This window comes from Haemaphysalis longicornis, unplaced genomic scaffold (assembly GCF_048455015.1).
Source record: "Haemaphysalis longicornis isolate Haplotype H1 unplaced genomic scaffold, Haemaphysalis longicornis Haplotype H1 scaffold_14, whole genome shotgun sequence".
Lineage (NCBI taxonomy): Eukaryota > Metazoa > Arthropoda > Arachnida > Ixodida > Ixodidae > Haemaphysalis > Haemaphysalis longicornis.
This window is the reverse complement of record NW_027526245.1, coordinates 62,386,357-62,398,734: the sequence shown is the minus strand read 5'-3', so window position 1 is coordinate 62,398,734 and position 12,378 is coordinate 62,386,357. Positions and strand designations below refer to the sequence as shown.

Sequence of the window (12,378 nt, the reverse complement as noted above, 5' to 3'; positions counted from 1 at the left end):
AAAGGAGTGCTTGGCAATCTTAAAGGAGCACTGACACGAAAATTTCATGTTACACTTTTATTGCTTTTATCAATGCTTAATGGTCTGGCGAACCTGAAACAGCCCTTCAAATACTTCAGCGCGCGATACTTCATTACATTGAACGGCCTGAAAATCTTTTGTTTCAAATTCCCGCGCTTTCATCCCGAACGTAGCATATGACAGAGTCCCGGTTTGACCTCACCGCTTTGTGCGGACGTCACCGGCGCCCGCTTGAGAGGGTGTTGCGACCGCTCGCCGCTCGTGGGGCCGCGCGCGTGAAGTGACGTCAAGAGTTTTTGACGAGCGCTGTCGCGTCACTTCTTTTTCCTCTCCTGGAGTGATGTCACGCTGATGTCCATTTGCTGAGTGCCGCTCCGCGCGCTGCTCCGTCGGCGCGATAAATGAGATCCAATTGAACTATGTTTTTCGCGTCGCAGGCCCCTCATATTTCAGCCAGGGTATTCTGTTGAGTGAAGGAAGCGAACTGTGCAATAATATTAACGCCGAAAATTGGTGTCAGTGCTCCTTTAAGAATAGCATCGCGTTTTATGTTTAGTCAGCCTAAAACAACATAAGATGTATCATGAGGTTTTAAGAACTGCCTAGCGGTGTCCTCGCGTATCAACATCGAAAAAAAATATAGTTCCCCCCTCAGAAGTCTAAACAGGAATAAGCGGTTAATCATCAGTGGCTATCTTCAGCTGAATATGGTCTTTACATTGGAACAGCGTTTAGCAGCACCGAAACACCGCTAACCACTGTCGACGCACGGGCCTCTTTTATTTTTTGTCATATTTGCCCGAAGTGACAACATCTAAAATTTTGTCATCTCAACACCTTAAAACTATTCTGTATATTCGGTCAGTTTACTTTGATACGCTTCAGATATGCACCCTTAACCTGTGTTTCGATTGCAAAAAGACAAAAGACAAAGGAAACTGCACGAACCAAAAACACATCATCTCTGTTCAATCACGCCAGTATGTGTTAACTGTTTACGCCTCAATAATGGACAAAAAAGAAAAATGTATCTTAAAATGCTTTCGCCTCTCATGCGTTTCATAACGCATGCTCTGCAAACTCGTCAGACGCATGATTACAATGCGTTAATAATAGGTCAATAAAATTACTGTCTTTACTTGGCTTGCAGGAATCGAGCCCATCGTGAGGCTGATAATGGGGGCCAAAACAATGCCACCAGCTCTCTCCCGAAACACCGTAGCGGAGATTCGCGGCAAGGACAGTCCCCAGGAGGTATGTTGGTACACCATATGTATTAATCCGCACGTTTCCCTTTTTTTGCGTACGGGCTGCACTTGCTTTTCCTCTGTTACGGGCTAAAGAAGCTCCGACCAGATACTGCTCAAGTGCGGCCGCCACTACATTCAATGTTAAGTTTTGTGCTTAAGCACACGGCTTCAAGTCATGTCGCTCTATTAATCGGGAAAGCCGTGGTATACCGAAGCCTGAGCTTGTGAATACTTCGTTGTACTGTGCATGGAACGTGGCTGACGTCAGCGACCTAGCGCCCGCGCTTAGTTGTGTGTGTCTGGGGGAGAGAGGGGTGTTGTGGATGTAGGTGTTAAGCTTGTGGGCAAAAATAATAGACTGCGTAGCGAGGGTGCGTCGCCAACTTTAGTCCTCGTGTCGGTGCGTTTGGTGAAGGGGAATATCCTGGCATGCGCTGCCGTAACAGATGCGCAGCATATTGTTCATATGCTTTCGTGCGTCGTGCGTCAGGCAGTCGTGCGTCAACGTTCACGCGCTGGAAGTGTTGAGACGCAGCTTGAAATGAGCTGAAGAGGGTATGCACTTTCGTGCAACGGGTAATAAGTCAGTACGCAGGTAAAGGATTGGTGATGAGTAAATGTGCTGTAATGCGATATCGGGACGTTATAGCCGCCTCCCAAACAACCCAAGTTGTCTTAGTACCACCGTTTCAAGAAAACAAAGCCTGCAATCCTGCTGCAGACTCGCCTACATGGTACTTCACGGTAAGCAAGAGGCATAGGCGTTGCTACTAGACGGTGGGAGGTGCAAGCACGCATGCCCTTCATCTAAATATATAAAACAAGATGAGCGGGAGTGAGGGGAAAAGGGAGAGAAAAACTTCGTAGTTCAGACAACCTCACTCCGGGCCATCGTGACGCATCCCTTTCTTCCACAGTCCATCACTAGCGCGAAGGCAATGGGCTACCAAGAGTTCTTGCGTAGACTTCACGTCTACTCCATTGCTGTAGTCCACCCACTGTTCCTTCCCAGGAAGTGATGCAGGAGCAGAAGTATGGCGCTACGTCTGGCTAATAGCACTCCCTGTAGAAGTGTCCTGCAGAAGATTGGAGGACAGTTATATGTGGGACAACTGGGGCGCGCAAGAATCACCTAAATATGCAGAATGGAGGTTCGTGCAGGTTCGTGCCTGTCAGCAGGTTCGTGCCTGTCAAGACATAGATGCGACACTTGTACTGGCCCGTCGGGCGTGTATATATAGGTCCTGTCGGGGGGCTTACGACCTAAAAGGTCTTGTGTGCCAGGTTGGTACAGGATTGGCAACGGCATAAATATATGGCTATTGCAACCTGTCACAGTGGGCAGTAGTGTGGCCGTAGCTGTGACTCCAGTACAGTGCCAAAACGGTCATTCCCGCCACTTCGCTATTGCTATCACGACGTTAGCTTTGGTCAATTGTTATGTCTTCTATCATCACGGGTGTATTCATACCTCAGGCCGATCTTAAATGACAGATGTATCGACAGAAATGAGAAATTTTGTAGTAATGTGAGCTTTCCCTATGCTTCCAATTTATTTGTTTATCTTTTGTAATTTGGTTGTCAGCAATATATCTTAGCCATGTGCATCTTGATTTACGGCTGTCTATTTAGACTCCTAGGGTCATACTACAGCAGACTGGACAAGCAGACAGATCTTGACCACACTGTATTAGTTTTCACATATTAGTGTTAACTACTGCGTGGGTGACCCCCTGGAGAGTGGTACCATGTTTTTCGTGTTCTTCCCTTGAGACTACTTCATCGTATGAATAGGCTCACCACGAGTGCATCAAAATCAGCCCGTTTTTTTTTTTTTTTGTGGTTGTTGAGGACGAACACACCTGCAGTTTTGTGTTTGGAAAGTTTCAACCCTAAGATACGAAGATATTTAACCATGTGATTTATTTCGTGTGGTAGAGCCTGCTGTCACTACCAAATGAACCAAAACTTAGATACCAAATTGATATATTCAACGTGAATGCTGAGCGCCAACGCTGAAATCTCTAGTAGATAGATATTATTACGGACATAACGATCTTCAAGAACGAATTGGGCATTTTGATAAACGAATTGGACAGAACTTCAACGATCTTCAAGAACGAATTGGACATTTTGGCCAACGATTTGGACAGAACTTCAACTTGCTGAACTCTCACACGCTGCCAGATGGATGAGGTGCAAAGCTTCTCTCTATCACGCTTTAAGTGCGGCCTTTCGAAAGTTTTTTTGGGAGTACGGACTATCAACTTGCTCTGCTGCACCCGATTTTGTCTTACAGTACGGTACTATGCGCCATTGAGGCAAACTCTTTTTCTGGCCTGTCGCTTCGCTAGGAATACTAGTTTCGGTTTGTTGGCATGCGTGCTCGAGTGCACAACATTGTTCAAAATCAGCATGATGCTTTCTTAAATGAAACGATACGGCCCGAAAGACCACCTTGCTTCGAGCGGGCCACGTCAACCTATTAAAGCGAGTAGCAGTTGATCTGATTACATACAGTCTGCTCTGCGATGGTGGAAAGTCTGAAAGTTTGATGGTGGAAAATCAGCATGATTCTTTCTTGGACGAACAGATAGGGCCCGAAAGAGCACCTTACTTCGAGCGGGCCACCTGTACCTGTTAAAGCGAGTGCCAGTGGATCTGGTTAAATTCAGTCTGCTCTGGGATGGCAGAAAGCTTGAGGTGAAAAGGTGGGTCGAAGGCTGCAAATATCTGATGAGGAGTTTCTGGTTTTAGAATAGGAATAGCCCAGTGTCTTCCCACAGTGCTGGAATACCAGACCATGCCTTGGTTGTGCATTTCAGCAGTTCGGCAATGGTCGAGGCCACACAATATGGTGACGCATAATTCATAACGCAATCGAGTGGCCACTCGTCCCTCGAGAGGATGGAGACGGCTCGCGTTGATGCCCGAGCCGTTCCGCACCGCCCACTTCTCTCAGGGCCAGAAGCCAGGGCAGCGCTGGTCCTTCACGCTACCATGGCATCCTCCACCACTATCGCCGCCTTCACCTTACCCTGCCTCAATCCCACTCTCAACTACCCAAGGAGGAAGCATCTGGCGTCGTTTACAAATACATACTGCAACGCACGAATCCTTCACTCTATCTACCCTGCCCTATACCTCCTAAACTGCACGTTCTGCTCCCAATATTAACTACCACATCATTTGGGCCCTCAAACACATCCCACTTCTCGTCACCATTTCCAATCCGTTCTGTAGCAGCGGGAGAACCTGCTGACCAACTCCGACCATGCTGACAAGAGCTACCTTGTCACCCGTGCCGGCGCTGCAGCCTTGGCCCGGGCTTAACTAACCTAAGGCCAACGCACCCGATCAAGTCGCGGCTAAACCGCCATCATTTGCGTCTGAGATGTTCGTTCTCTTTCTCTTTCCACACTCTCTATTTAGTGCTTGAACGCGACAAATTTCAACATTCATACGACGCTTTCATCTGTTCTGACGCATTGTCACGTTTTTTTTTTTTGCTTTCCACGTTAGGAATCTATGTGTTCGATGCGGGCATTGTTGGGGTTGACTGCGTCATCACGAATGTTTAGTCAGTCACATGCTTCCCATATCGACAATTACACGCAGTGTTGCGGTTTTCACAAAGAGCACACCACTTCATCCCCAAATTCTGTCTTGTATATTCTTTTGCCTTTCCCGCGTGCATTATTTATCCAAGCTATGCTTTCCCAAAAGAAGCAGCAAACCAGCCGGTTTGCACTCCGAGCTTGAAGAGCTGCAACTATCCATCGAGACTTGTAGCCGAAATACTTGCCGCACTGGCGGGTCTTTAATATTCTGCAGAATGTTTTCTCCCTTACAGTGCACAACCTTAAACTTTCCTTGATATTATGTTTCACAATGGCGAGACACTCCCAATTTGTCTGAAAAATAAATTATGGAATAGGTATAATTATTAACCGACTAGAAGTTAAGTAAAGACCCACTGCAGCATTATAAACTGCCGCTAGTGAAATTGATACGCAGCAAGCAAAGAATGAAGAAGTTCAAACCGGTGTTACGGTCGGGAAGAGGTGTGCGCGGTTAAAAAAACTAAGAACCTAAAAAACTGGTTTCCGATTTTTTTTTCAACCAGTCAACCAGGATAACACTGAAAAAAAAAACAACCAGAGCTATTCCGGGGATATTTCCTGCGACGCCACCAATCTGCAGCCAAGGAAGCGCTTCCTTAAATCAATGCCTTGACGTGAAATCTTGCGATGATTTTGAGAGCGGGTGCTCTGCTAGTACTTAGTGATGCAGCAGCTCCCGCCGGCGGGAGACGATGACGCGAAGACGATGACTACGAATCTGTTAAGCCATCCCTTCAGAATTCACACGTGTAAACGGCCACGGGACCATGTGACGAAAAAGTGGAGGCCTTCCGAGGCGAAGATGTGCTACAAGAGGATTTGCCCTACGCGGCTGTGCCTTCTGAAGACGACAATGAAAGGAATGACGACGATTGCTACTGAATTCAACACTGTACATAACGAATGTTCTTTGCTTCACAGTACCGTTCAGACAGATAGAGAAAAACTAAAGGAAAGGCAGGAATGTTAACCAAGCTGCGGCCTAGTCAGCTATCCTGCACGGGGGAAAGGGGAACAATGAGGAAAAAGAGGAAAACAAAAAAAGAAGGCGAAAGGGACAGACATAGCGCAGTGTGGTGAGCCTAGCGGTAGGACACTATAGACAAACAAGTTCACTGAGTTCATAGCGGGTAGTCTTTTGCGCTACAGTCTTTTGTGCAATTCCGCCGTATTGAGGAAACACAGGAGGCTTTTGTCGCCTTCTCCGCAGACGACGGAGAAGGCCAGTGGCCCAGGATTGCCTCCTCAGAGAACGGGCGCCGAGAGTCTGACTTTCGTAGAGTCGCAGAGAGCTGGCTTCGTTCCGATGAAAAATGTGGACAATCGCAGAGGACATGTCGTATGGTCTCTGGTGTGTCACACACTTCGCACGCCTCACTGGCTGCTATTCCAATCAAATAGGAGTAAGCATTTGAGAATGCGGCTCCAAGCCAGAGACGACAAAGAATGGTTGCATCAGATTGTGGCAGGCCTAATGGAAGGGGGCGCTGGAGATGGAGGTCCAGGGCATGGATACGAGCGCTCGTGAACTCTGGGGGGGGTCCATTTGGATAGCGTGGTCTCCCGAGCAAGTTTGCGGAGAGTTCTAGCGGCGTCCGTCCTGGATAACAGAATAGATATGGTCTCCGTTTTTTGGTGTGCCAAGCGTGCGGCAGCGTCCGAACTTTCGTTTCCCACAATGCCGCAATGACTGGGAAGCCACTGAAAGGCAATGGCATGACCCGTTTGGGTGGCACGGGCGTACAGTAGTCTTACCTCGGCCAGCAGCTGTTCATGAGGTCCACGGCACAGGGCTGACTGGAGCGATTGACGCGCAGGCTTTGAGTCGAAGAAGATCGCCCATCTTCGGCATGAAGTTTGTTCATCAGTGTGAAGGGCACACTGGGTGGCGGTAAGTTCTGCAGCCGTGGAAGTGGTAAGATGGGCTATTTTGAATTCTGTGGACATGGACATTCGTGGTATAACAACGACGCCGGCAGAACTAGATGTTGTTACGGAGCCATCGGTGTAAATATGGGTGCGGTCACTGTACCTCTCGTGTAAATAAATGAGACTTAGCTGCTGTACTGCCAGCGTTGGAAAATCTTGCTTCTTTGTTAAGGCTGGGATAGTGAGGCATGCTCGAGGCTGCGTCGTACACCAAAGTGGGAGTGGCGGCCTCATCGCAGGCGTGTAGTTGAATGACATGCCGGTGATGTTGAAAGCTACAACCTTTGCTAAAGACGCATGGGGGCGTTTAGATGGCAGACTAGCGAGGTGATGATCCGGCAGCCTGGTTAGGTGCCTAATATGCGCCCTGAGTGTTTCAATTGTCACCTAAGTGGGTAAGGGGTGATCACGAGCCACATCAATGGTTGGAGCTGTTGACGTGCATGCACCGTGGTAGGTCAAGGCAAGTTCGGAGGGCCTGCGCTTGTATGCCTTGCAGTTGCTGAATATTGCTAGGGCACGCACCCGAAAGTACAGGCAGGCTGTACCGTAGGGAGCCCAAGAATAGTGCGTCGTACAGCTGAAACATTGACTTCATAGATGCTCCCACGTCTTGCCGCCGATGAACTGAAGAATGTGGGCCACTGCAGACAGCCTCTTCAAAAAACGAACCTGGGGGCTCCAAGAAAGGTCTCTGTCGACGACCACACCGAGAAACTTGTGATGCTTCACAGTAGATACCCTTTCGCCATTAACTGTCAGAGGGTATGCGTACATAGGCTTCCGTTCAAAATGGCTTTGCACTGCCGGGGTCGGGCTGCTCTCTATCGTGGTAACCGCTGTCAGTGAGGAGGTAGGCTAGGTTCTGCTGTTTGTCCAGCCTTGCACCACAAGTTCAAGCTGCGCCAACTATTACGTTTGATTTCCTATTTTCTTTTTACAGCGGTCATAATTTGGTTCAATTCCTGTAATCGCCAGCAACTACGGTCACGTTTAGCGTCTGATGCGATATCTAAAGCTCTCGCCTTAGAAGTATATCGAGACTTTTTTAGAGGAGTACGCTATCAATTTCTCATATATTTCTGACAACAAAAAAATACACGAAAGAAACCTGATTTTTCACGCCCTTCAAAATTTCATGAAAGCCTGTGCCTCTATCCTCAGGACTCGAGAAGACCAAACTCCAGGCAGAAGATTTTCACATGTTTCGGTCGGTCATCTTCACTTTTTTTATGTAAACGTTTTCGCCCTAGCTAACGAGAAATGGTCGCCTTTATTAGAATACAATAAGTACCGTTTTGCGGCCTTTGGAGAATACGTTAAAGAATTCCGCGTTGGTTTTCTCTCCTCCGGGGGGCACCGCGCCGATCCGCTGCCCTTCCAAAGGATTTACGCTTAAGCAAGACGTGCACGTGCCGAACCTCTCAGCGGCACGACAAAATGCGCTGCAAGGGAAGAAAAAACCAATGGCGCAGACCACTTTTAACAAGCGCTTGTCCTGTCGGTCGCTTTTCACCGTCCCGTGCTTTCTAAATATGCAACACCAACTAGATACTACGTGCTGTACTAAGCTGTACATCACAGGAGTCTATAATACCTGCTAAAGTTTTTGTCGTTAACGCGCAGGTAGTGCTTCTGAGCGGCCACCTGGACTCCTGGGACGTCGGCCAAGGAGCCATGGACGACGGCGCAGGCGCCTTCGTCTCCTGGCGGGCCCTGGCCGTCCTCAGGCGGATGGGTCTGCAACCACGCCGCACCATGCGCTGCGTCCTCTGGACGGGCGAAGAGCAGGGGACCATAGGGTCCGACGAATACTTCCGCCGACACGTCAAGAGCGAGCTAAACCTCATGAACTTGGTGATGGAATCCGACTCTGGGGCATTCCTGCCCATCGGCCTCGGTTTCACCTCCTCGAACGACGTCGCGCGTTGCATGGCAGCGGAGGTCGTGCGCTTGTTCGCTCCGATCAACGCAACGCGGCTGATCCTGGGAGCCTCCGTACCGGACCTGAAACCTTGGGTCAAGCAGGGCGTCCCGGCTGCTTCGTTGAATACGGCCAACGAGAAGTACTTCATTTTTCATCACACAGATGGCGACACTATGACTGTGCTGGACCGCCGAGAACTGGACCTCTGCACGGCGCTTTACGCAGGCGCAGCGTTTGTATTTGCCGACCTCAGTGAACGCCTGCCCCGGTGACCGGTGACCAAGGCTGTGTTAAATGTTCGCTAAGTCACTCCCAGTGGCGGGTCATCGTCAGGAGGAGGAGTCAGCATCTACCAGTAATGATCATGATGATGGTGATGATGATGAGGATGTGGAAGATAGTAGCCTTTTCTATTCACCGAAATTTTGGAAAACCAAAAATACAAGACATGGATACTATTATCAACTAGACTTTTTCTATGACCTGACTGGTCATCTTAGGGGTATGAAATGAAAATTAAGGGGAGGGGTAAGGACACCCGGATCTCTCCTCTGTATCCGCCAATGGTCACCCCGTTGAGCACGCATCGCCACTGCGCACTTCATTCCCCAAGGCCTCAAACAAGTGAAATGAATTTATCTAATAGCATTTCTAATCCAGATTGATTGATTAAAAGGTTTATTGAAATACAGGGGACGGAGAAAGTGGGAGAAAAGAGAATAAGCTGTAGGTGAATCCGAGAACTCAAGAAAAAAATTTGGTGACTGCTCTATGCGTTGTGAAAAGGCTCCAACTGCTCAAGTAATAAACGAAGATAAAAGTTAAATAAAATTCGGCGAGCTTGTTCTGATGGAAGAACAGGTACGTCATTCCAGTTTCCCTGTGCAGAATCAGACCCACTTTAGTGCCGTAGAATTCACTCTTTGCGCGCATGACTACCCACAAATCATGCTGATAACGTTGGTTATATGAGTAGAACTTGCATATCGATCATACATTTTACTGCGAAGCAGTGTATGTTTTCATTCCGGTAAAGCCGATTTAATCGGCGCCGCTACTACGCTCCTCCTCTCCAGCGAACAACCGCTCTTTCACAACCACTATTCCTTTCGCCACCCCCGATGCCTCTTTCACAAGTGGCACTATCGGCTGACAACAGCGGTAGCGCCGTTATCAGATGATTGCAGAGAATGCACCGGAGTGCGAACGGGCGCAAAAATGACCGAAAGCCGCCGCCGCCACGGCCGCTTCATTATCCTCCTCGCTCTGTAGGTGTGAATTGAAGAGCCACTTGTCCTATTGGAACGGCAGCGCGATCCCATTAATTATCCTTCAACTTGAGAGGCTTTCCGAACGACATTTTCACCGGCGGATTTCACGCCTAAAGGCACATTCCCACTGGCGATCCGCCTCGTCGCGCGACGAAAAGCAATGTCGCAAAGCGACGAGCCGGCCGTCGCTTTTCGTCGCTTTGCGACGGCGGAGCAGATCGCTCTCTCGGTCCGAATTCCCTCGTCGCGCGACGGCCCCGCAAAACCGGTAAGCCAATCATGGCTGCGGAGTAGGCTGACGTAGCCGGAAACGAAACGTTTCTTTACATCCGGTATGCAAACGCTGCGGACGGGCGGGCGAGGACGAGCCGTCGGAGCCGCCGCCGCCACCGCCGCTGGCTCGCTCGGCCAGGCGCTTGGCCCGCTATCCACGCTATCGCTGTACTCGCCGGGTCGGGCCGGCAAGCAACTTCCCGTGTGCATCGGTTCTTTGGTCAGTGGCTTCAGCGTACGCGTGCACTAATCAACGAATAGCGTGGAACTCATCAGGGTGGAGAAGCGTGTATGGATTGTAAAAGCTAGGTCGACAGCACGACGGTAGGTTGACTTGCCGCCTCTTCGGCGACTGGTAAACACGCGTAAAGTTCGGAGGCGTCAGAACTTTGCGCCTGTGAAAAGAAGCGACATTTGTGGGCCGTGATGCAGGTGTTGTGGCGTGAAAGCAAGCGTGTGCATTTCTTCGTGCAATAATATATCTATGTTGAAAAGAGCCTTCTTGAATTTGTTATTTTCTGCTCCTCCCGCAACCCGCAAATGCTTTCGGCATTGCTCCATGTTAGTAGCATGTGTTTTAGTTTGATTTCTACCTGCTTTTGTCGCTTAACATCATTTTATTTGACTGCGAATGGCTGACGCACCAACGAGGTCGTAAAAGTCGGGAAGCAGCTGCGCTGAACGCAGTCGCATCATCGCTCATCGCAAGTGCGAACACCACTTCAAGGCCTCATCGCGCGACGCGCGCCGTCGCGCGACGAGGCAAATTGCCAGTGGGAATGTGCCTTAAGTGTGCGCCCATCACCGGTTGCCGGTTTCTCCGCGCACGGGTTGCAGGGAGAGAGAAATATAAACTTTATTTTGAAACCTATGTCCAAAGGACTGCTCGGCTTCTCGGTTGGGTTACAGGGAATATAGTTCTGGCCGTCTACAGTCTTGGCGGGTTTTTAATGGGGTTCACAAGCGTGGTCCAATAGAGCTCTTCAAGCTCCTTAGGGGGTTTGACCCATGCCTTCGAGCAAGGAGGGCGCTTTGTGGCGGGAATTGGTTGCACGGAAGATATGAGGGTACGTTGTATGTTTGGGCATGCACAGAAGGTGTGTTCGTTGGCGGGGTATTGGTCGAAGTGTGAGCATTTTGGTCTGCCTACAAGCCCGCCTTGTAGTATTGTATGCGCTGCGTTGGTAGCGTGCCGCTTTGCGCTCGTCTACTGAGGACAGCGTCAGGGCGAGCGAATTTTCTGGGGTAGGGGAGCGTGGTTCTCTGATCTCTCACGTCCCGTAAGTACTTTCTACAAGTCTGATGCATTTCTCGGCGGTGCTCCTTTGGGTCGTACAAGTGAGGACAGGTTATTGGGGTGCCCGGATCATCAGGAGCAGCTCGGGCTAAGACGTGGGCCTTCTCATTCACCTTTACACCTGCGTGTCCAGGGACCCAGTTCACTGTAGTATGAAGCTCGGGGTGGTTGCGTGTGATGCTGGCGGGTGTGTAGCGTATGTGGGGGTACTGATGATTTTCTCGTAGATTGCGAATGGCCGATTACTGTCCGTGATGAGGACCAGTTTTGTTTGATCAGTGGAGAAACAAGTGAGGCGCGCACACACAGCTGCGCTGTATGCCGCTACCAAAAATGTCCATTGTGCTGGTTCGAGATCAAAACGTGGAAATCCCATGGCTCAATGTTTCCCGTAATCGAGCGGTTTCGGTTTGGGTTGGGGTGTTAGTAAGATGTCTATTAGGGGGGAGGGAACCGGACAGTCACATATTAGTCCGCTAGAGTAAAGCTCGAGACCTTCCAGCTTTAACTCGCTAAGGGACGGACACATGGCGTTCGTTTGGAGAAAGAACGGGGATTGAAGAAGCGTCGGCCCGAACAGAAGCGCGAATAGGCGCGCAAGCAATAGAAAGCCGCTGCCGCCGCCGTTGCGTCCTCTAGTTCCAGGTAGTCAAGTTGCTGCGAATCCATCCCGGATGAACGGCAACTTGCCCGCTTGGAACGCCTACGTGGGGGAATATCTTATTCTACTTAAAGGGATTTTAGAGCCACAATTTTGACGGTCTTTTCGCTTGAGAGCATATAAGCA

General features: G+C 49.6%; 1 protein-coding gene across 3 annotated transcripts in view; it reads left to right on the top strand.

Moving 5' to 3' along the window:
- LOC144165309 (carboxypeptidase Q-like) overlaps positions 1 to 9,581 on the top strand; it is a 57,313-nt gene extending 47,732 nt beyond the window's left edge. For all 3 annotated transcript variants that reach the window (XM_077695429.1, XM_077695430.1, XM_077695431.1), the window contains 2 exons: positions 1,172 to 1,275; positions 8,450 to 9,581. In XM_077695429.1, coding sequence (XP_077551555.1) covers positions 1,172 to 1,275; positions 8,450 to 9,022 — 677 coding nt within the window. In that variant the 3' untranslated portion in view covers positions 9,023 to 9,581. The remainder of the gene's footprint in view (positions 1 to 1,171; positions 1,276 to 8,449) is intronic.
- The last annotated feature ends 2,797 nt before the right edge of the window (positions 9,582 to 12,378 follow it).